The following is a 26,252-nucleotide window of genomic DNA, read 5'->3' as shown; positions in this document are numbered from 1 at the left end:
TTTCCAAGATGATAATATAATTGAAGAAGAGGATCCAGTAAGTATCAATAATTAATTGTTATTATTATTATTATTATTATTATTATTATTATTATTATTATTATTATTATTATTATTATTATTATTATTATTATTAATTTTTTTTTATTTTTATTATATAGGCTGTATTATCAAAAAATAATAAAACAACAACTACTACAACAGCTAACAACAATAATAATAATAATTCAGAAAATAAAGTTGAAGATAATGATAATATTTTACGTACTCGTACATATGATATTTCAATCACTTATGATAAATATTATCAAACACCAAGAGTTTGGTTATTTGGATATGATGAAAATAGAAAACCATTGAAACCAGAAGAAATCTTTGAAGATATTTCAGAAGATCATGCACATAAAACTGTCACAATCGATAGCCACCCACATTTAGGTATCTCATTTGCATACATTCATCCATGTAGACATGCTGCCGTCATGAAAAAATTGGTTGATAGACAATCCGAAAATGGTAAAGAACCAAGAGTTGACCAATATTTATTCCTCTTTTTAAAGTTTATTTCAGTTGTTATCCCAACTATTGAATATGATTTCACTCTTGAATTCGATACATAAAAATAATAATAAATAATAAAAAAAGTAGCAGTACAGAAACGTAGTATAATAGTAAAATAGTAAGAAATAGTTTTCAAAAAAAAAAATAACTATTTAACATCATTTAGGATTAAAAAAATAAAAAAATAAAAATAAAATTTTGTCACAATACAATTAATTTATTATTATTATTATTATTTTATATATATATATAAATTTGTTTTGGATAAATTAAAAAAATAAAAAAAAAAAAAATAAAAAAATGGTTTTTTTAGAGTAAATCACATTTTATATTGAAATATTCAACATAAATTTGTAATGAAAATATTATATTTATTTTAAAGTAATAAAAGATATATAATTAATATTTAAAACATTTGTTTTTTTTTTTTTTTTTTTTTTTTTTTTTTATTTATTTAAATACCAAATGTCCAACCTTCAGAATTTAATAAAGCTCTATCAAGATCCCACCCTTTTTCTTCTAACCTCTTAAAGAAAGTACCAGATATATTGATTGTTGGTGGAATTTGAACACTTGACAAATGAAAGTATTCAACAGCGTAAAAATAGGATTCAATCATATCTCTTGTAGTTGAACCATTCAATAAAGCAATTAATAATGTGAAATCTTTTTCTAAAATTTTATTTCCTCTTTGACTATGTTTTTTCCAAATTATAAATGATTTTGATTTTTTAATTTTTTTAATAATTTCTAAACTATTTTTATTATTATTATTATTATTATTATTATTATTATTATTATTATTATTATTATTATTATTATTATTATTATTATTATTTTTATTATTTATATTGTTATTTATATTATTATTTATATTGTTATTTATATTATTATTTATATTATTTATATTATTATTTTTATTATTATTATTATTATTATTATTATTATTATTATTATTATTATTATTATTATTATTATTTACATTTTTTGTTTTGGTTATATTATTTAATTTTTGTTGTAAAAATTGATTATTTAATTTTTGTTGTTTTTGTTGTACTTTATATATGTTACATAATGAGACACCAACTCTAATATCAAGCTCTTTGATAGAAAAGAGGATGTTCTCTAATTTTGAGATTTCTGAGGGTGAGGGTATTGAACCTTGATTGTGAATAAAGTAATCATAAATTAAGTATGCCCTATAACGATTGATTGATTTCAATTGGACAGCAGAGACTGCACGATAATTGCAAAACAAATGTAACGATGTAAAAAATAGAAATACTAACCAAGTGACGATTAGTGAGGTATTGTCATTGATAAAACTTGAGACTATAACACTAAGGAGCATTCCAACTAGATTGACGGCAGTTTCTTGTGAGCCATCTTTTGCAGAGACGTCAGCTAAATTATCACGTTTAGCAAAATGTTGAGTTAGTGACGCTTTCGTACAGCCACCGGCAACACCGCAAATGCTCTTGGCAATTAGTCCGATACATGATAGTGGCAGAAAGAGTTGAGATGAGAATAGCGGACTTATCATCTCGAATGCCATACCAATGTTATTTAGAATGTCGGCTGTGTAACGCCACTTTTTTGAATTACAATCTAAATCTGTGCCTTTACGCCACGCAAATACAATTCTCCCAATCATGCCCATACCATCACGAATTAACCATTGAGTAGTCGCTGATGCAACCGTTGCCGATGAATCACCAACACCATATCCTTTAAGAATTGCCCTAGTTGCTAATGTACCTGTGATTGTACTACAAAGTGCTTGAATTGAATCCCAAAATTGATACCCAAAGTAATCGGTTGTAACTGAATCTGGATATCCATTAGGTAAGAATAATTCACATAAAACATTATAAAATCCACTATTCTTTTCAATAGTTTCTAAAAAATTCAATCTATCATCATAATCATCATATGGACTAGCAACTTGAAATTTATTAATAATTGAATTTGATTGATTCTTTTCAATTATACAATTAATTTTATTAATAGATTGTTGTGATTTTCCATTATATTGCATTATTTATTATTATTATTATTATTATTATTATTATTATTATTATTATTATTATTATTATTATTTTTTTATTTTGATTTTTTTTTTTGATTAAATTTATAATAAATAAAAAATAATAATAGCAATATAAGTTTATTATTATAATGGTGAAAAAAGATTTAAAGATATAAAATAAATTAAAAAAAAAAAATTAAAAATTTAAAAAAAAATGATTTTTTTTTATTTTTTTTATTTTTTTTTTTTTTTGATCAATAGTACAAATACTTTCATAAAAATTAAAAAATAAAAAAAAAATTTTAAATTCGGTGAAAAAAAAAAAAAAAATCAAAAAAAAAAAAAATTTATAAACAACAAATTTTTGAAACGTGTAATAATATATATCTAGATTTTTATAGTAATTTTAATAAATATCTAAGATATTAAAAAAAAAAAAAAAAAAAAAAAATGATAAATGAAGTTTTATTAAAAAAATATATTGGTGAAGAAAATTTTAAAAGTGGTTGTATAAGACCAAATAAATATAAAGATTCAATTAAATATGCTGATGATTTAATTGAATTTATTAATAAATATTCATTTCTTTATGAAAATAGGTCATTGGATTTCTTTAGAGATAATATATGGTCAAGATTAATACCAGAAGAGTGGAAACAACCATTATTAGATTTAACAGATGATGAATGTGTTGAATTTCATTCTGGAACTGTAATAAAAGGTGAATGGCCAATTTCATTAAAATCATTTATAACAGATGCTATTGAATTATGGATTCCAAAAAATGTTTATTTACCAGATGATCAATGGATATTACAAGATACTAAAAAAGATTTTAATTTAGATTCTCTTTTCTTGGGTATGTCTGAAAAAAAGATTCATGAAATTCTTAGAATGTCTGAATTTGTAAATATGATTGCCAAACAATTAAATCCAAATGAAATTGTTGATATAGGTGCTGGTGAAGCTTATTTAACTCAAATTCTAAATCATCAATTCAATCATAGTATGACTGCAATTGATTGTTCTGAATCATTTATTGAAGGTGCAATTAAAAGGCAATCATTAATTGAAAATCAAAGAATTAAAAAAGAATTAAAACAACAAAAAGAAACAACATCAACAACTGAAATTATAAATAATAAATTAAAATTAAATAATATTGAAAACAATTTAAATGAAATTAAAAAAATTAAAGAAATTGAAAAAAAAGAAATTATGAATAAATTAAATTTAAAATCAACAAATATGTGTGTTACAACGATTTCAACTGATATGAAAAATGATGACTTTTTAAATATATTAAATAGAAATGATTCAACTAAAAACTATGAATCAATAATGTTAATTGGTTTACATACTTGTGGTATTTTACCACCAACAATGATTAAAAACTATTTACAATGTTCAAATATTGATTCAATTATTGATGTTGGTTGTTGTTATTATAAAATCGATACAGATTCTAATCATGAATTTATGTCTGATCATTGTATTAAAAAAAATTTAAAACTTGGTCCTGCACCTTTAAAATTATCTTGTGAAGCAAGTGATTCAAGCCAAAAAGATTTAGAAAGTTTTAAATACAGCAGTAGAATTCATTATTATAGAGTAATTTTAGAAGATTGGATTTTAAATGAAATCAATAAATCTAATAATAATTTAATTAAATCTCATGATTTTACAATTAGAAATATTTCAAAAAATCAATCAAAAGATTATAAATCCTATTATAATGCTGCATTAATTAGAATGAAAAGGCAACAAAATGAACAATCAATTCATTTAGATTTTAAATTACCAGAAACTTGTCAACCAATAATTTCATATTTTGAACAACAAAATCAAAAACAACAAGAAAAACAAATTACCACTTTTTTATTACTTCGTAGTTTATTAGCACCAGTATTAGAATCTATAATAGTTTTGGATCGTTTTCTTTATCTAAATCAATTTTCTTCAACTACTCAATCTTTTATTATTCCAATTTTTAATAAATTAATTTCACCAAGAAATTTAATAATTTTAAGTTTTAAAAATAAAAAATAATAAAATAAAAAAAAAAAAAATAAAAAAAAATAAAAATAAAATAATAATTTTTATTATTAAAAATAAAAATAAAAAATTAAAAGGTTATAAAAATATCCTTAGAATCCACAAACAATCTCCATAAAACAGTTATTCGAAAATTTCCAACCGAACCATAAATTTATTTTTATTTTTTTTTTTTTTTTTTTTTTTTTTATTTTTTTTTTTTTTTAACTCGTTGTAAAAATTTAATTTTTTTTTTTTTTTTTTTTTTTTTTTTTTTTATAAAAATATTTATTAATAAAAAAAAAAAAACAAGCCACAAACTTGATTTGGTTGTAAATCTAAGGAAATCAATTTTTTTTTTTTTTTTTTTTTCTTTTTTTTTTTTTTTATTCACATCACCCCTTTTTTTTTTTTTTTTTCCAAACAAAAAAAAAATTATAGTTTTTATATATTTTTAAAACTTATGTGTGGGTTTTTTTTTTTTTGAAAAAAAAAAAAAAAAACATTTTGGAAATATAAAATCAAAAAATGATATTATCAATTACATTTCAATTAGATCCAATTAGTAATAATTCAACATCACTTTCAAATTCAATTGACAATAGATCATCAATAAATGTAACAGCATTACAAATGCAACAAGGTTCTAAAACCTATAATTTAGATCAAAATTCTTCATATAAAACTGTATTTCTAGCAATTTGTCAATTATTTGGTATTAAAGAATCCTCTGCTCAAGATTATTGTTTACAGTTAGAATCATCAAAAAAATATTTAAATTGGCCACCTCAATCAGATGAATCAAAAACTAAACACATTGTTAAACAACTTTATGAATCTGGTGAAACTGCTTTAGTCCTTCAATTAAATCCAACTTATCGTTCTTCAAAATGGGTAAAAGCCTTAAATGATTCTGAAACAAATGAAAAAGATATAATGTTTCATTTAAAATATAAATTACAAGTAGGTTTTATAAAAAAAAAAAAAAAAAAAAAAAAAAAAAAAAATAATAATTCCAAAAAATAAATAATAATAATAATAATAATAATAATTTTTTTTTTTTTTTCTTAAATTTTAAAATTATTTAAAGGAAAATGAATTTGCAGAATCATTTATTGAACAAAATGGTATGGAAGGTATTTTAAGAATGGTAACAAATGGTAAAGGTAATGCACAAACTTATTCATTAGCATCGTTAAGAGCATGTCTTGAATATGTTAGTGCAATGGAAATTATTACCAAAACTCCACATTTAGTTAAACAATTGTTTAGTTTAGTTGATAGTAATGTTGTAGGTGTTTGTAGAGGAGCATTGGAATTATTATTTGTATTATGTGATTTTAGAAAAGAGGAAGGTTTTAAATCGGTTCATTTAGCAGCTAAAGGTACAGCGGTAGCTCAAGGTAAAAAACCATATTTAAATGTTATAAAGTTATTGGATTCAGGTGATTTGGAAACCAAAATCAATGCATTCACTTTGTTAAATGTATTGTTAAGTAATTGTCCAACCGATGAAAAAGTTGGTAAACTTTGTAAGAAATGGGGTGAATTAGGGTTAGATGATAAATTACGTTCCCTAACATCCATTCAACAACAAGAATTTCAAATACAATTGGAAATTTATGAAGAAACTTCAGGTGTAAATCTTAGAACCAAAGCAAGTAGATTGGAAGCAATTTGCAATAGATTAAAATCAAAACTTACAGAATATGAAGCACAACAACCATTAATAGCAATTCTTAAAGAGGAATTGAAATTGGCACAACAATTAATTAAAGAAGCTTCAACTGATCGTGTTTTCCTTAGTTCTCATCCAATGCAAAGATATCTTGGTCCAACTATTCAATCTTATCCAGCCGATCTTTCTTTCTTAAAAACTACAGCGGCTGAACGTGATAAAATTAATGAATTTGAAAAGAAAATTTTAGCAATCAATGAACAACTTCGTCAAGAAACAAAATTATCCGAGGAATTAAAAAATCAAGTATTAGCAAATAAAAAACAATTTGATTCGACAATTGCTGAATTAAATGAAGAAAATCAAAGATTAACTCAAGTTGAAGTTAAATTTAAATTACAACAATCAATTTCACCTTCTCAAGATTCATCAAATAATCAAAAAGCTTCTTCCTCTTCTTCAAATACTTCAACTTTAAATGATAGTGATATTCAATCAATTCAAAGTTCATTAAAAGAAGCAACATTAGAAATTGAAAGATTAAAATTAGCAATTGAAGAAAAGATGCCACCAAATGAAGCTCAACAAATTTTTTCACAATCATTAATAACAACAGCAGCATTTACACCAACCAGTCCTGATATTAGTAATGATGGTCAACCAATTTCTGGTGGTGGTGCACCACCACCTTCACCTTCACCACCACCACCCATTTCTGGAGGAGGAGCACCACCTCCACCTCCTCCACCACCACCACCACCCTCTGGAGGAGGAGCACCACCACCACCACCTCCACCACCACCTTCTGGTGGTAAAAAAGCAGGAGCACCAGGTGCTCCACCTACAGGACCTGCAGCAATTCAACCAAATAAACCAGTTATTAATCCATCAAGTAAAATGAAACCATTATATTGGAAGAGAATTATTTTACCACCATCAAATAGAAATGAATCAATTTGGGATCAAGTTTTAGAACCAACATTTGATTCAAAAGATTTTGAAAATTTATTTTGTGCAAAGAAAAAAGCGGTAGATTCATCTTTATCAACAAACCCCTCCTCAACAACAGGTAAAGAAGGTGAAAAAGTTAAATTAGTTTCATTAGTAGATATAAAGAAATCAAATTCAATTGCATTTATGTTGGCAAAAATACCAACTGCCGAAGGTTTAAAGAAAGCAATCGATACAGTCGATAATTCAATTCTAGGTAAAGAGATCATTAAAACATTGATTACAAATGTACCAACTGAACAAGATTATCAATTAATTAAAGGATCAGAAATTCATGAATCCAAATTGGATAAACCAGAAAGATGGATTCTTGAAATCTATGGTTTCCCAATGATGAAAGAACGTTTAGTAGCTTGGTTATTCCAATTGGAATATCAAGAAATGTATAATAATATCATTCAAATTTTGGAAAAACTTCAAAATGCAATCAAAGACACAAAATCATCAGATTCACTTAAAAAGATATTGGGTATCGTATTGGTACTTGGTAATTATATGAATGGTGGTAGTGGTAGAGGTCAAGCCGATGGTTTCACTCTTGAAATTTTAGATTCCTTGGCAACCAGTAAAGATGTGGAGAATAAAACCTCACTTTTGGATTATGTATCAAAGATCTCCATGGAAAAGTATCCAAAAACTATGAATGTCGCTCAAGAACTAGACTCTTTGAAATTGGTTCAACTTTCAATCTCTGATATGTCAACCGATATCAATGATTTAGAGAAACAATTTAATATATCCAAAAATAATTGTAAAAAAGTTTTAGAAGCAAATATACCCTCCTCTTCAAAATTCCAATCAACCATTGGTTCATTCTTGGAGAAAACTGAAATCGATATTAAAAACCTTAAAGAAAATCAAAAAAATATTGTAGATTCTTTCATTCAATTAGTTGAATTTTTTGGTTATCCAAAATCTTATGCTACAACTGCCTCTTGTCAACAATTCTTTAATTCAATCTACTCATTCTCATTATTATTTTCAAAACAATGTCAAAAAATTGAAAAAGAAAGAGAAGCACTCGCCAAAGCTTCTGGTGATAATGGTGCTGTTCAAAATAAAAAGATTGCTGGTGGTGCTGATCCATTAGCTGCTCTTGCAAACGCAATTAAATTAGGTCAAACTGGTTTAAGAAAAAGACCTGGTCCTGAAAATTCATCTGGAGGATCACAATTAAATTTAAATAAATAAATATAAAATAAAAATAATAAAAAAAAAAAAAAAAAAAAAAACTTTTAAAATAGTTTAAAATACCAATAATAATAATAGAGTATTATAATACATTTATTATTTTTTTATTTTATTTAATTTAATTTAATTTAATTTCCATATTTAATCACCATTATTAAATTAATTTTTTTATTTTTTTTTTATTTTTTAATTATTGTTTGGTAATAAAAAAATACTATTTTTGTTAATAGAGTATCTTGAAATTTGATTTTGTTCTGTTTTTTTTTTTTGATTGGAATGTTGAAAAATTAAAAATAAAAAAAAAGTGAAAAAAAGAATCACATATCAAAAAATAAAATAGTTTTAGAAAAAATTTAATAACCAAAAATTTGTTCGCATATGATTTTTTATGTAAATTCTATGTAAGTGCAATGTAAAAAAAAAAATGAAAAAAAAAATTATTTTCAATTTTTTTTTTTTTATTTTTTTTTTTTTTCGTTTTCGGTCGAGTTTTTGGATATAAAAACTAATTTTATTGACTCTTTTTTTCAACAAGCAACAAACAAAAATTGTATGTATAAAAAAAAAATAAAAAAAAAAAAAATGTTAAGTGGGGTGGTGGTCAAGTAAATAGTAGTATTATTATTATTTTTAATCTTAATGATGAAATAATTTATCCCTGTCTTAGTATTTCTGTCTTGCTGAGAAAATTGTTGGCCTGTGGTAAGGTCTTTAACCTGACAGATTTAAAATAATATAATACAATTTGACCCCCAACCTCCACATTAGAAATTGTATAAAATTTATTCAAATATTAATAATAATCTTTTATTTGTAAATTTTAGGTTTCTATCTTGATTCATCCCTTCCAAATTATTTTCTTGATCTTTTAGCTAAAAAAAAAATTAAAATAAAAAATTATTTAATAAAATGAAATATTCTTTTTTAATAACAATAAAAAAACAAATGTCTAAATTATTATTTTTTTTGTTTACTAAATTTTTTTTATTTAGAATGAATGTGTATCATCTATATATATATTTTGTGTCTAAATAACTTGGAAATTTAATAAAACATTTTTATTTTAAAATTTTTTTTCTCAAAAAAAAGAAAAAATTACTATTATATATGCGTTTTCTAACTTATAATGATTGATTGGGGTGTATACATTCTATTTCAAAATGAAATAGTTTTTTTTTTTTATTCTGTTTTTAATTTAAATTAAGAGGACTTTTTTTTCAATTTCTTTTTTTTTTTTTTTTTTTTTTTTTTTTTAAAGATATCTAAAATTGGTTTAATAGAGTTTCTAATAATTGTGATGGAGTTGGAGTTGAAGTTGGAGTTGGAGTTGGAGTTGGGGTTTCGGTTGGAGTTGGGGTTGGTGTTGAATTTGATGATGGTGATGAACGACATTTTGAACCTGAACGGAAACCATCACAATATGACATAACAATAATGAAAATAATAATCTAATTTGTGAAAAAATTTATTGTATTGTTTATAATTTATAATTTATAATTTATTATTTTATTATTATTATTATTTTATTATTATAAAATTAATGTTAATATTTATATTTTATTAAAAAATGAGTTTTTATAAAAAAAATTACTAATTTTACTACTTACAAGTACAATAGCACCTAAAACTAACATTAATTTAACATTTTTCCACCACATTGCACATTTTAATTGTTTACTTTGTTTTTTAAATTTAAAAGATTGTTGATTGAGTGTATCAGTACGTTCAACCAACATTTCAATTTTCTCACCACGTTTTAATAATTGTGGAGCTATATCACTAACTAATATATTTTTAACTTCATCAATTTCAGCCATTGTACGACTCATTGTATCTACACGTGTTGTATTTGAATAATGATCCATTAAATTCTCCAATGTTCTTGAGAAATCTGAATTCATACCATATGCAATTGCTGTTTTACCTTTATCACCATACATTGATTTAAATCTATTCTTTACATCATCTAAAAATGTAAATGGTATTCTTCTACCAAATTCTTCATCTGCCATACAAAGATATGTTAATGTATCACTAACTAAATAATGAAAAATATACCTAAAAATATTAAATAATTATTATTCATTATTATTATTATTTAAAAAAAAAAAAAAAAAAAAAAAAAAGTATTAGTATTAATGTGTTATATGGATTTGATAGTTATGTTTATAAAATAAAAATAGTAATTGGTAAATAGTAAATACTTTTCATAAACATAGGACATTTTTGTATCATTTGGTGGGATTAAATCTAAAATTCTTCTTGTAATTGTAACAAAATTACCATTAGTACTTGTGAACTCTGCTAAAACAGATGATCCTCTTGCTACAAGTGAATAGATAATAGGCATTCTTTATCTATATTTATATATATATATATATATATATATTATATTATTAAGTTTAATTGATTTGTGTGAGAAAAAAAAAAAAAAAATAGGAGTTGTTGAGGTAACCTCGAAAAATAGGTATTTTTTTTTTTATAAAAAAAAAAATTTTAATTTTTTTGATTTTTTTTTTTTGATTTTTTTTTTTTCTATTTTTTTATTTTTTTATTTTTTTATTTTGTTTTTATTTTTTATTATTTTTTTATTTTATTTATTATTGTTTTTTTGATTTGTAATTCTACTTTTTATGTTTTGAAAAAGAAAGATAACCATAATTTTTTTTTTTTTTTTTTTTTAAATAAAAAAAAAATAAAAATAAAAATAAAAAAAATATAAAAATAAAAATAAAAATAAAAAAAAAATAAAACTTTAAAAAAAAAAAAAAAACTTTAAAAAAAAAAAAAAAAAAATTCACCACAAATTTCCACCACACCAATTTCCCTTAAATCTTCCTTAAAAAACTAAATAAAAAAAAAAATAAAATAAAAAACAAAATTTAATTAATTAATTTGTGATTAAAAAAAAAAAAAAAACTAAAAAAAGTTCGATTTGTTTTTCAATTTATTTTTAAAACTTTTTTGAAAACTGAATTTTTTTTTTTTTATATTTCATTATTATTACTATTATTAAATAATTTTTAAAAATAAATAATGGAAGAATTTGAAAATATATTTTTTAGAGTCTGGAAAAATATTTATATTAGAAATGAAATTACCAAACATTTAGAATTATTTAGAGATAATTATCAAGTTGAAATTAAAATTAATAAATTAACAGAATTAAGAGATCATGCAAATAAAGGGTATATTTCAAAATTAAGATATCATCCATTTACATTTCCAAATGGTTGTTTAAATGATCTATCATCATTGATTGATTTAGAGATTATTTCATTTAAGGGTCAATTCAAAAGTGAAGATTTAAAACCATTAACATCTTTAAAAAAATTATCATTAACTCAATTAAATAAAGAATTAGAAATTGATATAATACCATCATCAATTGAAGAATTGGAGTTAATTAAATATGACCAAATCATTAAACCAATGGTTTTACCAGAAAGTTTAACAAAATTAACATTATCATTATTCAATCAACCAATTGGAAAAGATTCATTCAATGTATTAAAAAATTTAAAATGTTTAGTTTTGGAAAACTTTAATCATGATATTAATCCAAACGATTTACCATCATCATTGGTTGAATTGTATTTAGTAAAATTTAATAAACCTTTACAACTAAATTCAATCCCAAATTCAATCGAATGGCTGATGCTTTCAGATTTCGATCAACCATTGAAACCAAATTTATTACCATCATCTTTAATTGATTTATCACTATTTGAATATAATCAACCTTTATATGCTGGTGATTTACCTAATGGTATTACTTATTTGAGTTTAGGTTGCTATAATCAACAACTTGGATCAGATATTATACCATCATCAGTAACGCATTTAACACTATCAAAATATGACCATTCATTGAAAAAAGGTGATATTCCATCAAGTGTTCAATTTTTAAAAATGAATGATTTCAATTCTGATATTGAAATTGGTGCAATTCCATTATCAGTTAAAAAATTAACATTACATTCGTTCAATCAACCAATTAAACCTGGTGCAATTAGTTTTGGTGTTGAAAAAATTAGATTCCTATCTTCATTTAATAAACCATTGATTCAAGGTTCATTTCCTTCTTCAGTAAAGACTATTCATTTTTCAATTAACTTTAATCAAAAGATTAAACCAAATGATATTCCAGAATCTTGTATTAAAATTAAAATGGGTTATTGTTTTAATCATCTTCCTAAATTAACTTCAAATATTTTCTCAAATAATTTAAAAAAAATAATTGTTGATCGTAATTATAATCATCCAATTCCAGATGATTTAAAAGATATAATAATTAAAAAAAAATAAATAAAAAATAATAAATAAAAAAAATAAAAATTTTTTTTTTTGAAAAAGAAAAAAACTGTCAAATATCAATAACTGAAAACAAATTTTTTAAAAAAGAATCGTTTTTCTAATATATTTCATTTATTTTGAAATAAAATACCAGTTTTTCCTTTAATTAACTTATTGGCTGAATAAATTTTTTTTTGAATGGAATAACAATTGGCTATATAAATTTTTTTTTTTTGAATTCGAGAAATTCTTGCTCGATGAAGCTATATAAATTTTTTTTTTGAATTGGATAACGCAATTATTAGTTGCTTCTCCTTGAGATGTTAGATCTCATTTTATTTTTAGTTTTTTTTTACAGGGTCTCTAAAAGAGGGGTTGGTTTACCTTTTTTTTTTTTTTTTTTTTTTTTTGTTTCGAATTTTGAATTGTATTATTACTTTTGATTAAAACATCTTTTTTGTCCAAACTTTTTTCTAAATCTTTTTTTATTTTATCGTCTGGTTCGTGATTGATGTTTATGACGTATTTGAATTGTTTTTTTTTTAATTGAGTTTTATCCACAATTTCGCTTATTTTTTGTAGGCATTTGTGTTGCTTAATATTTGTGGTGTTGTTTGTGATTTTCATTTTATTTTCTTTCTATCTTTTATATTTTTCTTTAAAAAGTTAAAAATCTAGAAATTTTCTGATTAACTTGGGTTCCCAGGTTTTTTTTTTTTTTTTTTTTTTTTTTTTTTTTTTTTTTTTTTTATTTTTTTTATTTTTTTTTTTTTATTTATAGAAAGTACTGAGTGAATTATTGTATTTTTTGAGATGTTTAGGAAGTTCTATTGCGTGAAGAGGTGAGTTCCATTGTCTGCTAAATTGTAATAGCTTTAGCGAGATTAGTGAGTCTAATTTATTTTGTTCTTCTGGCCGTTGCTTTGATTTGATTCTTAATGTTTTGTTTATAACCGCTTGTGTCCTGTCCCATGCAGCTCTTTGTGTTTTAATTAGTTCACGTATGACTTGATGTCTGTGAATTATTATTTCTTTTTCATCGTGAATGAGTTTATTTCTTTTGTGCCAGATTTTTTCGAATATAATAGCTATTAAATTGGCTACTAGTGCAATTTGTAGATGGTTTAAAATCTTCACATTCCAGGTGTGAGTGGTGTGTCCACACTTAGTTAGGGTGTATATGAAGATTTCTTGTGTGTTTTTGATGTGGGCTTTGCAGTTGAAGAATATATGTTCTGAAGTCTCATCTTCCCCACACTGTTGGAATGGCATGTTGTTAAAGCTATATATTTTTTTTTTTAATAACATCACTCAATTTGAGTGTGTTCTAGGAGAGTTTATCTGTTTTTTTTTTTTTTTTTTTTTTTTTTTTTCTTTTTTTCTTGTTATTCTTATTTTTTTTTATTATTATTATTATTATTATATTATTATTATTATTATATTATTATTATTATTATATTATTATTATTATTATTATTGTTATAATTTTTTTTTTTTTTTTTTTTTTTTTTTTTTTTTTTTTTATGAGTAGTTGGTGTTATATGAGCAGTATGGTATGAAGTGTTCCGGGATGTTTATGGTCATGAGTTTCGAGTTCCAGTTGTGGCTGAATTTTTCGAGTCTTCTTTTTATTGATGCGGTCCGATTGATTGACTCTCGGTTATCAGTGCATCTTAGTTCTTGACGTAGTTGTTTTTCTACTATCTTTCTTGTTCTATCCCATTCGGCATCTCTCGCTTTTTTGATTTTATGAATTATTTGGTTCTCTGTTATTATTGTAGTGTTATCGTTGAATTTTATTTGATTTCTTCTGTACCATATCGATTCCATAATGGCTCCTATCAGATTTGATGAGAATGGTGTGAGTAGTTTTCCGAGAACTTTTTCGCTCCATGGACCGTGGTAAGTGTTGTTGGAGTCTTTACAGACCTTTTGATAGATTGAGTCGATATTCTGTTTTATTGATTTGCATTCGAAGAAGATGTGCATAGACGATTCTTCTTCTTTACATGAGTGGCAATTCTCCCCATGGTGTTTTGGAAGTGCCTTGAGTAGATATCTCCATGCTAAGTCTCTTCCTTTGATAGTTGTGATTGATCTGGCTTCTCTGAATGGTAGAATTGGGTGATTAATGTTCTTTTGAATCAGTTTTTGACCTGTTGTTGGCTGGTGTTTGTTCCATCCCTTGTATTTGATATCCATCATGTTTCTATAGATTACTTTTAATTTTTGTTTGTTTTCGTATTTGGGTTTGACTTGGTTTAGTCTTTAAAGCTATATAAATTTTACATAATTTTAAAATAAATCATCATCTTTATCCTTGTTGGTCTAGTGGTGAGGATTTTCGCCTGTCACGCGAAAGGCCCGGGTTCAATTCCCGGACAGGGAGGTTTTATCCAAATACAAAATATGTACGCTGGTTCGATTCACTAATAAATCGGCGACCCTTCAGAATTCGGGAGTGGATTTCTGGTGGCGAATTCCATAGCCGAGTGTCATGTTTTTTATTAAAAAAAAAAAAAAACAAGCTGCAATTACCACCCAATCGGATAGAAAACTGATTAATATTGAAAAAAAAAAAAAAAAAAAAAATAATTGTTGAAGTTGAACAAAATAATTTAAATAAATAATTTATAACTTAATAAAAGGTAAGCTTCACACCATGCAAACAATTTTTTTTAAATAAATAATTTAACAAAGAAATTATACTATTAATTTTATATAAAAAAAATAGGTAAAAAAAAAATAACAATGGTAAAAAATATTAAATAATAATTATTTATTTTTATTTATTAATTTTCCAAATTTTTATTTTTATTTTCTAAATAAATAAACTACAATTCATTTTTCCCTTTAAATATAAATTCTTATTTAAAAAAAAAAAAAAAAAAAAAAAAAAAAAAAAATTAAAATGCTTTATATCTGCATTGATAAATAAAAAAAAAAAAAAAAAAAATAATTTATTTTATTTCAAATATAATTTTTAATAGAATTTTTATTTTTTTTTACTTTTTTTTTTTAATCAAAAGTAAAAGATATTTTTTTTCCAATTAACAAAATCTGAAAAAAAAAAAAAAATAAAAAAAAAAATAAAAATAAATATCTTCTTTGAAAAATTTTCACCGTTCCGATTTGAAGCTTTTTTTTTACAATCAAAAAAAAAAAAAAATAAAAAAATCTTTTTAAATGTTTTTTTAACTTATCAAAAAAGTTTTTTTTAATTTTTTTTTTTAATTTTTTGTTCGTATCACAAAAATACCTTACAAAATATAAAGATTGAAAATGTATAAAAGAGTTGTTAATTATATTTATATTTTAATATTAATTTTAACAACTTTTAATAATATTGTTAAATCTGATATTACTGATGAAAATGAACGTAAGTGGAATTTTTTTAAACATAATTTCATTTATTTTTCCAATGTTTTTCGTTTATTTTCACAAAAATATTTGACGATAAAAAAAAAAAAAAAAAAAAAAAAAAAATAAATAATAATAATAATTACATTTTTTTTTTTTAAAATATATAATATAGTAAATACTCTTTGGTGGATAGCAATCCAATATGGATTTGCATGGAATTTGTCTTTAGGAAAAGCATGTTCAAATATTGGAATTGTTTGTGATTCGACATTAAAAACAGTAAAGAGTTTGTAAGTTTTAAAAAAAAAAAAAATAATTAATATTAATAAAATTAAAATAATTATTAAATTATTAATTAAATTTGTTTTTTTAAAAGGACATTAAATTCAACAATACCTTTGGGCAGTGTTATTGCACCCGGTGCGACATCAACAACTCAATTCGCATTAACTACTGGGACAGCTAATTCTTTAGGTTCAAGTGGCTCAGTGACAAGAACATTGAGTTCTGGCTTATCTACAACTTCAAATGATCCAACCACAATAGGTACAAGTGGAACATTGGGATCAACGACTTCAAATGACCCAACCACAATAGGTACAAGTGGTACATTAGGATCAACGACCTCAAATGATCCAACCACAATAGGTACAAGTGGAACATCAGGACCAACGACTTCAAATGATCCAACTACAACAAGTACAAGTGGAACATCAGGCTCAACAACTTCAAATGATCCAACTACAATGGGTACAAGTGGAACATTAGGATCAACAACTTCAAATGATCCAACCACAATAGGTACAAGTGGAACATCAGGATCAACAACTTTGATTGATCCAACTACAACAAGTACAAGTGGTACATCAGGATCAACAACTTCTTTTGATCCAACTACAACAAGTACAAGTGGTTACTCAAGTGGTTACTCAAGTGGTACATCAGGATCAACCACTTCAATTGATCCAACCACAACAACTACAAGTGGTTACACAATTGGTACATCAGGAAATTTATCTCCAAATCCAGTACAACCCGAAATACTTAATCTTGTTGACTTTTCAAGAAAACTTCAATCATTTACAAATCAACCAACTATAAATTTTTTAAATCTCCAAAATTTAACTTCTTTGTGAGTAATTTTTAACTGTTTTAAAAATTTTATTAATATTTTTTTTAACCCTCTTTTTTTTTTTTTATTTATTTTTATTTAGAGTAATTAATGGTGTTGCTACTAATACGGTAAACATCTTAGACTATATTAATCAAATGACAGGCTTGGAATATATAGAGTATGTATACATATATATTTCATTCAATTGTATATTTAAAATATTAATTTGTAAATTAAACATTTTATTTTTTTTTATTTTATTTTTTTATTTTATTTTTTTATTTTTTTATTTTTAATAGAATTTCAAATATTCAAAACTTAAATACTTTTCCAGATTTATTCCTTTTTTATTGCCCAAAAGTTACAACATTAATAGTTAGAAATGTACCAGCAACTCATTTATCAGATGTATTTTTCACAAAAACTGATGGTCCTTTAACAAATATTATTTTGGATTTCCCAATTATTAGATTTGATTGGAGTGAAACAAACTCTATTAATACATTATTCCTCAGATTAAATAATAATTCAAATATTAATATTGATGGTTATACTTGGCAAAAATTAAAACATTTGTAAGTATATTTTAAAAGTTTTTTTTCTTTTTTAAAAATGTTATTAATTATTATTTTTTATTGGTATGAAAAAAAAAAGAACTATTTATACAGAAGCACCAATTTCAATTTTCAATATGAATAATTTAACAACTGTTTCAATATTTTGTACAATCCCTAATACATTTGTATCATTTGAATTTACAAATAATATAATGGGATCACTTAATTTTAAAAACTGCCATGTTGTTGATAGTGGTTTATCATTCACAGGAACTAATTTAACAAGTTTAGTATTTTTAGATGGAGAATTATCATATACAACACCAATTGTAAATTTACCACCAAATTTAGAGATATTTGATGTAGAATTTTCTCGTCTATCAAAATTAAAATCAAGTATAAATTTAGAGTTGAAACAACTTATTATTCCAAATAATATAGTTCAGGGTCAATTACCTTCATTTATTCAATTACAAAAAGTAAATACATCAAGTAATTTATTAAGTGGGTCAATTCCATCAACATTTTGCTCAATACCTGATATTGATTTATCAAACAATCAATTTACATCAATTCCAGATTGTTTTAAATGCCATTGGGGTTCATTAGCAAGTCATTGGTTTGCTAATAATCAAAATGATTTATCACCAAATTCATCATTTGTTTGTGATTTTATATTAACCGTTTCAAGTTTCAATGTGTTATCAGTTGGTGAAACTCTTGAAATTACTGGTGAAAATTTAGGTTGGCAAACTCCTTCAACTACACCTGGCTTAAATATGGTTATACCAAATAGTAAATTTACTTTTGATTTCCCACCAAAACCAGCTACCACCAATAGAATACTTCAATTTACACCAGATCAATCTGTTAGTATCGAATGGAATTATTATAATTTAGAAATTTTAAAAATTGATTTCATTCAATTTCCAAATTTATTAAATTTAAATTTAACTGGTACATTTGATAAAAATGGTATTGTCTATATTAATAATTTACCATTTACTTCACCATTATTCCATTCACATGAAAATATCATCATTGAATTACCATTAGATTTTAAAGAAGGTCCAATTGAAATTTTTATAAAATCAATAAAAGTTTCATCACCAATAGTTAAACAAACATTTAAGAGAGCTTTCCCAATTATAAGTTCTGCTTCAATTATAACACCAACTAATAATCAACTTACAATATATGGTAAATTTTATAATTTAAGTGGTGGTGTTTCACCAACTATTTCAATCAACAATCAAAATTGTGCAATTATTTCAATAAGTAATTCAGAGATTATAGTAAATGCACCAACATTTTCACAAGGTGGGTATGCTTCAATCACTATTAATGATAATGGTTTTAGCATTTCCTCATCGAAAATTGTATATTATGAAAAAATAAAATCAAATCAATGTTCACCATCTTGTGAAAATGGTGGAACATGTATTGAAGGTCAATGTAATTGTGGTGTTGGTGATTATTATGGTCCAACATGTACATTTAAAAAACCAGCACCAAATACTTATAGTTTAGTAACCGATCAAACTCAACCACAAGCTACCTATTCACTTTCAACTGTTGAATTTGAATTTTCATTATCAAGTCTTCAAGAATTAGATTTTAATGATGATGTAGTTCAAGAGATTAAAATTAACAATTGGGAATATAAAGAAGATAAAGCCAATCAACTTGGTGTTGCCTCTATTTATTATTCAAATCAATCCAATGTCATTGTATCAGTATCGGTTGTTGTACCTACAAAATCAGTGAAATATGAATTTGCAGGTATTACAATGAATCTTGAAAAAGATCAAGTTAAAGTCTCATTAAATATTAGTGGTTGGCAATATCAATCCTCTTTAAATACATTACGTGCTGTATTCATTTCTAAATCAAAGACAATAAAAGTTGACGACGATGACGATAAATGTAAATCAACTAATGGTACAATCGATTCACAAACTGATAGTTCAAACTCATTATTATCATTTACATTAACAAGAAATGGTGGTATATTATTTGGTTCATTCATTGATAGAATGATTTCAAATGGTAGAGTTGCAATATCAAAAGTTGTAGATATGGGAATTAAAGATTCTGTATCTTATGTTGGTATAAATATGCCACAATGTGATCAATGTATTTTAGATCCAAATTATGCAGTTTTGGTTGATCCACAATTCTCCTCATCCAATGGTGGAGATGGTTGTGGTGCTACTAATAGTAATTCAAGAGCATGGGTTATACCAGTTGCTGTAGTTGTTCCAATAGTTGCTATCACAGTTTTAGCCCTTACTGGTTATGTATTATTTAAAAAACGTTTCTATATTTATAGAGATGGTAAAACTTTTAAATTCTCAAAAAGAAGAAAATCTAAAGGTAAATTTAGTATGGATAAATTAGGTTAAAAATAAAATTTTAAAAATCTTTTCTGGGACATAAAAGTAAAATAATATTTTTTGAGGCAAAATGACCTACCATTAAAAAATTTGGAGCAATAAAAAATAATAACAGATTAACCGCAGGTAAGGCTCAAGTTGTTTGGGCACACCTTAAAATTTTAATATTTATTGATTTCATTTTTACATGCTATCTGTTGTATCACATTCGTTAACTTCCCAATTTTTTTTTTTAATTTTTCTTTTTTTTTTGTCTGAAATATGTATTTTTTTTAATTTTTTTTTTTTTTTTTTTTTTTTTTTTTTTTTTTTTTTCAAAATTACGAAGGAAATAATTAAAGTTTATTATTTATTTAGTAATTTTGCTTTTAATAAAATTCACTATAACAGAGTTTAATTGTTTTAGTAACTACAATTAAATCTAAGCATAGTGTTACATTTTTTTTTCAATAAACTTTTTTTTTAAAAATTTAAAATTTTTCTTTATACCTGTATCTTCTGTTATTACTAATTTAATTAGTTTTCATATTATTAAGTTAATTATGACAGGAGAGAAAATGAGAATAAAGAAAAAAATAAAATTTTTAATTTAAAAGTTGAAAATATATTTAATTATTACAACCTTAAATATTTATTTATTGCTAATATTTATTTATTTAATTAATAGTTTTAGTTTTTCTTAGTGGGTTTGGGTTTTTATGATATTTCCAAATAAGTAATGAACCAATAAAAGTAATAACAACTATTAAACCATTTATTAGATATGGAGCTTGTGGAAAATAAACTTTAGCTTTACCAGATGTTGCATACATAAAAATGTCATTCGATACAATTGCTCCAACAAATGATGCAATTGAACCAATTGCGACAACTCCTATTTTAAAATTAAAATTAAAATAAAAATAGAATTAAATAAAATAAAATAAAATAAATGTTAGTTTTTTTTTTTTTTTTTTTTTTTTTTTTTTTTTTTTTTTTCTAATAATTACCTGTTAAAACTGTTCCTTGAAGTTCACTTGAAGTAGATCTTGAAATTACAGCTTGAAGTAATGATATGTTATTTGGTACAAATGCTACAAATACACCACCAACAATATATATATATTGACTCTTTCCTGAAAGTACAAAAAATGTATGTGCCACAATGCTAATTGAAAATCCTAATGATATAATTTTTCTTTCAGCTTTTTTTTTTTTTTTTTTTTTTAATAAATAAATAAATAATAAATAAATTGTTAGTTGTTATTTTATTATTATTATTATTTTTTATGTGTTTTGCAAATATCAGGAATTCATAAAAACTTACAATAAAATTTTAATAAAAATGGAATTAAAAAAACACCCCAAATCATTATAATGCCACCTAAGGCCCCAAAAAATAAACCACAATCACTTGCATTCCAACCATATACTAATTCTAAATAATAGAAATAAGTTGATAAAAGGTCTTGGCTTGTATAAGAGATTGAAATATATAATAAAAGTACCAAACTTAAATATGTACCAGATTTAGTGAACAGGTTTTTAATTAATTTAAATGGATTTGAAGTATTTTTAATATCAACTGTAATTTTATTTTCTTGTTTAGCAGTTTCTAAACTTTCTTTAAGAAATGGAATTAATATTAAAGTACTTGCAACAATAGCAATTGAAATATATAATGTTAAATATGGTATACTTGATTTTGATGTAAATACATATGTACTTGGTCCAAATAATATTCCACATCCTAATGATGCTCCCAATAATGAATATAATATTGGAATATGTGATTCATCTGATAAATCTGAAATAAATGAATGGGCAGCTCCAGCTACTGAATTACAAACTCCAGCAATTGAATGAAAAAAATAAAAATAATATAAATTATTTGTTCTAACTGTAATATAACATGATATCATATCAATTATAAGTAATGCAACACTACCAAATAAAATTGGTTTTCTACCAAATCTATTTAAAAAAAAAATTAATAAAAATAATTATTTTAAAATATTTTTTAATATTACTTTTATTGCATACCTATCTGATAAAACACCAAATAATGGACCGAGTAAAAACATTGAAAGATATGGCAAACCATCAGAAAAAGATTTATAATATGATGCTTTTGATGAAATTTCATCAGCACTAAGTGATGGATATTTAATTTTAACATAATTTGTAAAAACAACTGGAATATATAAACCATATAAAAATGAGCTCATTACCATCAATGAATAAATTAAAAACATTAAAAAAATTTGTTTTAAATGTTTATGTTGTGATAATGGAATTTTTTTTGGTACAATTTCATCATGTGTTTCTTTATCAATAAAAGGTTTCTCTTCATCATTAAAATCATTATTTCCCATTCCTTTTTTTTTTTTATTAATTTTTTTTATTAATTTTATTTATTTTCTGTATCATTTGGAAATATTAATTATTAAAATTTATTTTGTGATTTTATTTTTTTTACTTTTTTTTTTTATTTTTGATTTTACTATTTTTTTTTTTGTTACTTATAAAAAAAAAATAATAATATTATTTTTGTATTATTTTTAAAAAAATAGGAAAGAGTCTTTTGAAAAGTTAATGTTTTTATTAAAAACCCAACTGTAACCTTTTATTTTCTAAAAATGATTTTTTCGAGTAGAGGATATTTTTAGGAATTTTAAATAAAAAAAATAAAAAAATGGGCACTTTTTATTTTTTTTAAATAAAAGATACCTGTCACAGAAAACTCTTTTTAAAATTCCTTACCAAAACAATGTCAATGAAATTTTTTAAAAAATTATTTATTTGGAATTTAATTTTAATTTTATATTTAATTTTTATAAATATCTTTTTTTTTTATTTTTTTATTTTTATTTTAAAAAATGTACTAAATATCTTTTATTTTTTATTTTTATTTTCATTTTTATAAAATTTTTTTTTTTATTTTTATAGTTTTAAAATAAAAAATAAAAATAAAAAATAATTCAAAATTCTTTTTATTTAGTTCTTGGAAAGTTGAGCATCTTCAATAATTTCTTTCCAACTCTTTGTTTTATTTCCTTTTTTACAAACCAAAACAGTTGAAATTATTACAGGAATTAATTGAAAGAATGAAAGACCCATAGCAACAGTAACAATAATCCATCCTAAATCTGGTCTCCATGTATATTCAAATGTCTAAAAAAATAATAAATTAAATAAATTAATATATATGTGTGTGTGAGTGTGTGTTAAAATTTAAAAAATTAAAATAAATAATACAAAAACTTACTTTATAAGTATTAAAACTTTTACCAATAAAAGAATTACAATATGTTGATTTACAAGCAGGTAATACATCTTGAGAATTTCTAAAATCTTCAGTTATATGTAATGTCATTAAACTTGAAATTAGGAATAAAATTGCACTAAATGAATTAATTACTAAGATTGCTATTGTTTTATTTAACGTTTTCTTTCCAAAGAAAATTAAAACTATTAAATTTACAAAAGTGAAACCCATACCCAAAACTAAGAAATAAAAACTAATTTGAAGTGTATGTTGAATTAATTGTAAATTTTGGTAATAGTTTCTTGTGATAATCGATGTCGATGTTGCTGGTGTTTGTCCATCAATATCAATCATGGTCATATCAGTTTTATCAATTTCATAATATGATAAATAATATCTATACTCTGAATGAAGTCTTCCTTTTCTAGATACTGATTCTGTTTTATACCATGGTAAAATTATTGATACAACTGAAATTGATAAAATTATTATACCTAATAATGTAGTTATTTTCCATAAAAATGATGCCATTTTATTATAATAATAACTTTTTTTTTTTTTTTTTTATACTATAAAAATTTAAATTTATTAAATAAAATTATAGAAGGGGGTAATATATTTATTATTGTTTTTATTATAATTGTTTTTTTTAATTTTTTATTTTTTTTATTATTTTTTTTTTTTTTTATAAAATTATTAAAACTATTAACTATATTTAACAATAACTTCCAAAAATATCAATAAATTAAAATAAAAAAAATTTAGGGAATAACAATTATTTTATTTTTATTTTTATTTTTATTTTTATAATTATTTTATTTTATTATTTTTTTTGATAAAAATGAAATATTGTTTTTTTTTTTTTTTTTTTTTTTATTATTTATTCAAGAATTTAATTTATTTTAAAATAATACATAAAAACATAATGACACCAATATATAATTATTTGGATAATTATTTGATATATATCAAAAAAAAAAATAATAATAATAAATAATTAAAAATAAATAAAAATAAATAAATAAAAATAAAATTAAAATTAAATAAAATAATAATCACACTTTGTTTTTTTGTAATTTGGAGTTGATACTATACACACACACACACCATAATTCATTTTTCATTTTTGTATAAATAAAATATATGTGTATATATGTTGATATTATTTTCGAAAATATCCTCACCCTTAACCTATTTATACAATTTATTATCTATCCCCCACCCTCTTTTTTTTTTTTTTATTTATTTATTTTTTTTTTTTCTATTCACTTTTTTCCTTTTTTCAAATACACACACACACACACCCAAAAAAAAAAAGATATATATTTTATATATATATATAAACTAAATTTAAACACATACACATTAAATCAATATATTTATAAAAATAAATTATGTATAAAAATACGTGAGTATATTTATATTTATATAAATATACGTGAGTATATGGTAATCAAAAAACAATTATTTGTTTATAAACAATTTAATTTTGATATTATTAATTTTTTTTTTTTTTTTTTTTTTTTTTCAATTCACAAATTTTTATAGCATAATACAAATGATATGATACCATATCTAAAAATAGTTAATAATCATGATTCCCACAAGTATTTAAAGAAAAAAAATAAAAATAAAAATAAACTGTTTAATTAAATCATAAAATTATATTTATAAGTATAAACTTATTTTTTTGATGAAAAAATAAATTTAAAATAAATTTAATTTTTTTAAAATTTTATTATCTTTTTTTTTTTTTTTTTATTTCTTTTATTTTTTTTAAATATTATCTCTTGCAGAAGATGGATAGGGTGGTAAATGATCATGAGGATTATAATGTATTACTTGAGGTTGATATGGTAAATTGTTATTGTTGATGTTATTGTTGATGTTATCATAATATTGATTTTGTGATTGATGAGGATAAGGTGCACTTGGTGGTATTTGTTGTTGTTGTTGTTGTTGTGGTGGTGGTGGTGTTGGATAATTTTTAATTGAATTATTTGATTTATAATTACTAACATTTGCTTCTTCCAACTCTACATTATTTTTATTATTTTTTTTTCTTCTTCTTTCAGTACTGAATGAACATAAAGTTACAATATTGAAAAATAATAAACCAGCCAAAAATACTAAATCAATAACACCATTTGCTCTAACCATATTACTTAATTGACCTTTTTTAGAACATGATGAACTTTCTTTTATAAAAATCGCAATTATAAATATTGTAACAGAAATTGCAAAAAACATTATAAATGATACCCATATTATATTTCTCTTTTTATTTGTACTAAATTATTTTAATTATTATTTTTTAAATTTAGAAATTAGTTTTTTATTTTTTATAAAATTATAATAATAACAACTTACAATTCCCAATTTTTTGAAAAACGAAGATGAAAGAATGTTCCAAAACCTATATTACCAATAAAAATAATTGAATAAATGAATAAGAATGCAATTGATGTGGAACAATTTGAATTCCAATAAAGTGCTATAAATAAAATTGAAATTCCTAATGTACAACAATTCATAACCAAACTCCAAATAATTAAAAATGGAAATTTTGAAACTTTTTTATTTGTTTCAAAAACACTTTGACTTCTTTTTAAAGTTCCATTTTCATTTTTATTCTTTTTATTACCAGTACCACTACCACTAGCTTCATCTAATCCACTAGATTTTGATAATCCACCAGTTGTCATTAATTTTTTTTTTTTTTTTTTTTTTTTTAATAATTATAGTTCATATATTTTTTTTTTTTTTTACTTTTAT

At 22.8% G+C, this 26,252-nt stretch overlaps 12 protein-coding genes and 2 non-coding genes across 14 annotated transcripts in view; 7 read left to right on the top strand and 7 right to left on the bottom strand.

Annotated features, from left to right (window-relative positions):
• Positions 1-620, top strand: part of atg3 (autophagy protein 3) — a gene marked incomplete at both ends in the record, with an annotated part of 1,412 nt that extends 792 nt beyond the window's left edge. The window contains 2 exons of the mRNA XM_637616.2: positions 1-37; positions 162-620. The exon at positions 1-37 is cut by the window's left edge and continues 283 nt beyond it. Of these exons, the coding sequence (XP_642708.2) occupies positions 1-37; positions 162-620 (496 nt within the window). The remainder of the gene's footprint in view (positions 38-161) is intronic.
• Positions 621-1,015: 395 nt separating this feature from the next.
• DDB_G0277179 (DUF647 family protein) lies at positions 1,016-2,599 on the bottom strand (the record flags this gene model as incomplete). Its single annotated transcript, XM_637615.1, has 1 exon — positions 1,016-2,599. The coding sequence occupies one exon, from the start codon at positions 2,597-2,599 to the stop codon at positions 1,016-1,018; it is 1,584 nt and encodes a 527-aa protein (XP_642707.1).
• Positions 2,600-3,040: 441 nt separating this feature from the next.
• DDB_G0277177 (hypothetical protein) lies at positions 3,041-4,639 on the top strand (the record flags this gene model as incomplete). Its single annotated transcript, XM_637614.1, has 1 exon — positions 3,041-4,639. One exon carries the CDS (start codon positions 3,041-3,043, stop codon positions 4,637-4,639), a length of 1,599 nt encoding a protein of 532 aa, XP_642706.1.
• A 513-nt stretch (positions 4,640-5,152) lies between these two features.
• On the top strand, positions 5,153-8,504 carry forG (actin binding protein; the record flags this gene model as incomplete). Its single annotated transcript, XM_001134591.1, has 2 exons — positions 5,153-5,587; positions 5,715-8,504. 2 exons carry the CDS (start codon positions 5,153-5,155, stop codon positions 8,502-8,504), a joined length of 3,225 nt encoding a protein of 1,074 aa, XP_001134591.1.
• A 636-nt stretch (positions 8,505-9,140) lies between these two features.
• sno6 lies at positions 9,141-9,226 on the top strand. The gene has a single exon. It is a non-coding gene; the product is annotated as a C/D box snoRNA (small nucleolar RNA).
• Positions 9,227-9,766: 540 nt separating this feature from the next.
• Positions 9,767-10,854, bottom strand: vamp7B (synaptobrevin domain-containing protein; the record flags this gene model as incomplete). The annotated part of the gene is made up of 3 exons (XM_637612.1): positions 9,767-9,952; positions 10,112-10,562; positions 10,709-10,854. 3 exons carry the CDS (start codon positions 10,852-10,854, stop codon positions 9,767-9,769), a joined length of 783 nt encoding a protein of 260 aa, XP_642704.1.
• A 686-nt stretch (positions 10,855-11,540) lies between these two features.
• On the top strand, positions 11,541-12,812 carry DDB_G0277171 (hypothetical protein; the record flags this gene model as incomplete). Its single annotated transcript, XM_637611.1, has 1 exon — positions 11,541-12,812. One exon carries the CDS (start codon positions 11,541-11,543, stop codon positions 12,810-12,812), a length of 1,272 nt encoding a protein of 423 aa, XP_642703.1.
• A 759-nt stretch (positions 12,813-13,571) lies between these two features.
• On the bottom strand, positions 13,572-14,072 carry DDB_G0277297 (hypothetical protein; the record flags this gene model as incomplete). The annotated part of the gene is made up of 1 exon (XM_637610.1): positions 13,572-14,072. One exon carries the CDS (start codon positions 14,070-14,072, stop codon positions 13,572-13,574), a length of 501 nt encoding a protein of 166 aa, XP_642702.1.
• A 249-nt stretch (positions 14,073-14,321) lies between these two features.
• DDB_G0277299 (hypothetical protein) lies at positions 14,322-15,005 on the bottom strand (the record flags this gene model as incomplete). Its single annotated transcript, XM_637609.1, has 1 exon — positions 14,322-15,005. One exon carries the CDS (start codon positions 15,003-15,005, stop codon positions 14,322-14,324), a length of 684 nt encoding a protein of 227 aa, XP_642701.1.
• Positions 15,006-15,117: 112 nt separating this feature from the next.
• On the top strand, positions 15,118-15,189 carry tRNA-Asp-GUC-10. Its single transcript has one exon. It is a non-coding gene; the product is annotated as a tRNA-Asp (tRNA).
• Positions 15,190-16,082: 893 nt separating this feature from the next.
• Positions 16,083-20,239, top strand: DDB_G0277169 (hypothetical protein; the record flags this gene model as incomplete). The annotated part of the gene is made up of 6 exons (XM_637608.1): positions 16,083-16,179; positions 16,336-16,453; positions 16,540-17,295; positions 17,378-17,455; positions 17,577-17,852; positions 17,932-20,239. The coding sequence occupies 6 exons, from the start codon at positions 16,083-16,085 to the stop codon at positions 20,237-20,239; spliced, it is 3,633 nt and encodes a 1,210-aa protein (XP_642700.1).
• A 647-nt stretch (positions 20,240-20,886) lies between these two features.
• On the bottom strand, positions 20,887-22,584 carry DDB_G0277167 (hypothetical protein; the record flags this gene model as incomplete). Its single annotated transcript, XM_637607.1, has 4 exons — positions 20,887-21,104; positions 21,220-21,414; positions 21,537-22,183; positions 22,253-22,584. The coding sequence occupies 4 exons, from the start codon at positions 22,582-22,584 to the stop codon at positions 20,887-20,889; spliced, it is 1,392 nt and encodes a 463-aa protein (XP_642699.1).
• A 622-nt stretch (positions 22,585-23,206) lies between these two features.
• DDB_G0277317 (hypothetical protein) lies at positions 23,207-24,008 on the bottom strand (the record flags this gene model as incomplete). Its single annotated transcript, XM_637606.1, has 2 exons — positions 23,207-23,383; positions 23,478-24,008. The coding sequence occupies 2 exons, from the start codon at positions 24,006-24,008 to the stop codon at positions 23,207-23,209; spliced, it is 708 nt and encodes a 235-aa protein (XP_642698.1).
• A 1,245-nt stretch (positions 24,009-25,253) lies between these two features.
• DDB_G0277315 (hypothetical protein) lies at positions 25,254-26,182 on the bottom strand (the record flags this gene model as incomplete). Its single annotated transcript, XM_637605.1, has 2 exons — positions 25,254-25,767; positions 25,848-26,182. 2 exons carry the CDS (start codon positions 26,180-26,182, stop codon positions 25,254-25,256), a joined length of 849 nt encoding a protein of 282 aa, XP_642697.1.
• Positions 26,183-26,252: the final 70 nt, after the last annotated feature.

The sequence above is a fragment of the Dictyostelium discoideum genome (genome assembly GCF_000004695.1).
Source record: "Dictyostelium discoideum AX4 chromosome 2 chromosome, whole genome shotgun sequence".
In the NCBI taxonomy this organism is placed as follows: domain Eukaryota; phylum Evosea; class Eumycetozoa; order Dictyosteliales; family Dictyosteliaceae; genus Dictyostelium; species Dictyostelium discoideum.
This window is presented reverse-complemented; position numbering and strand designations above follow the sequence as displayed.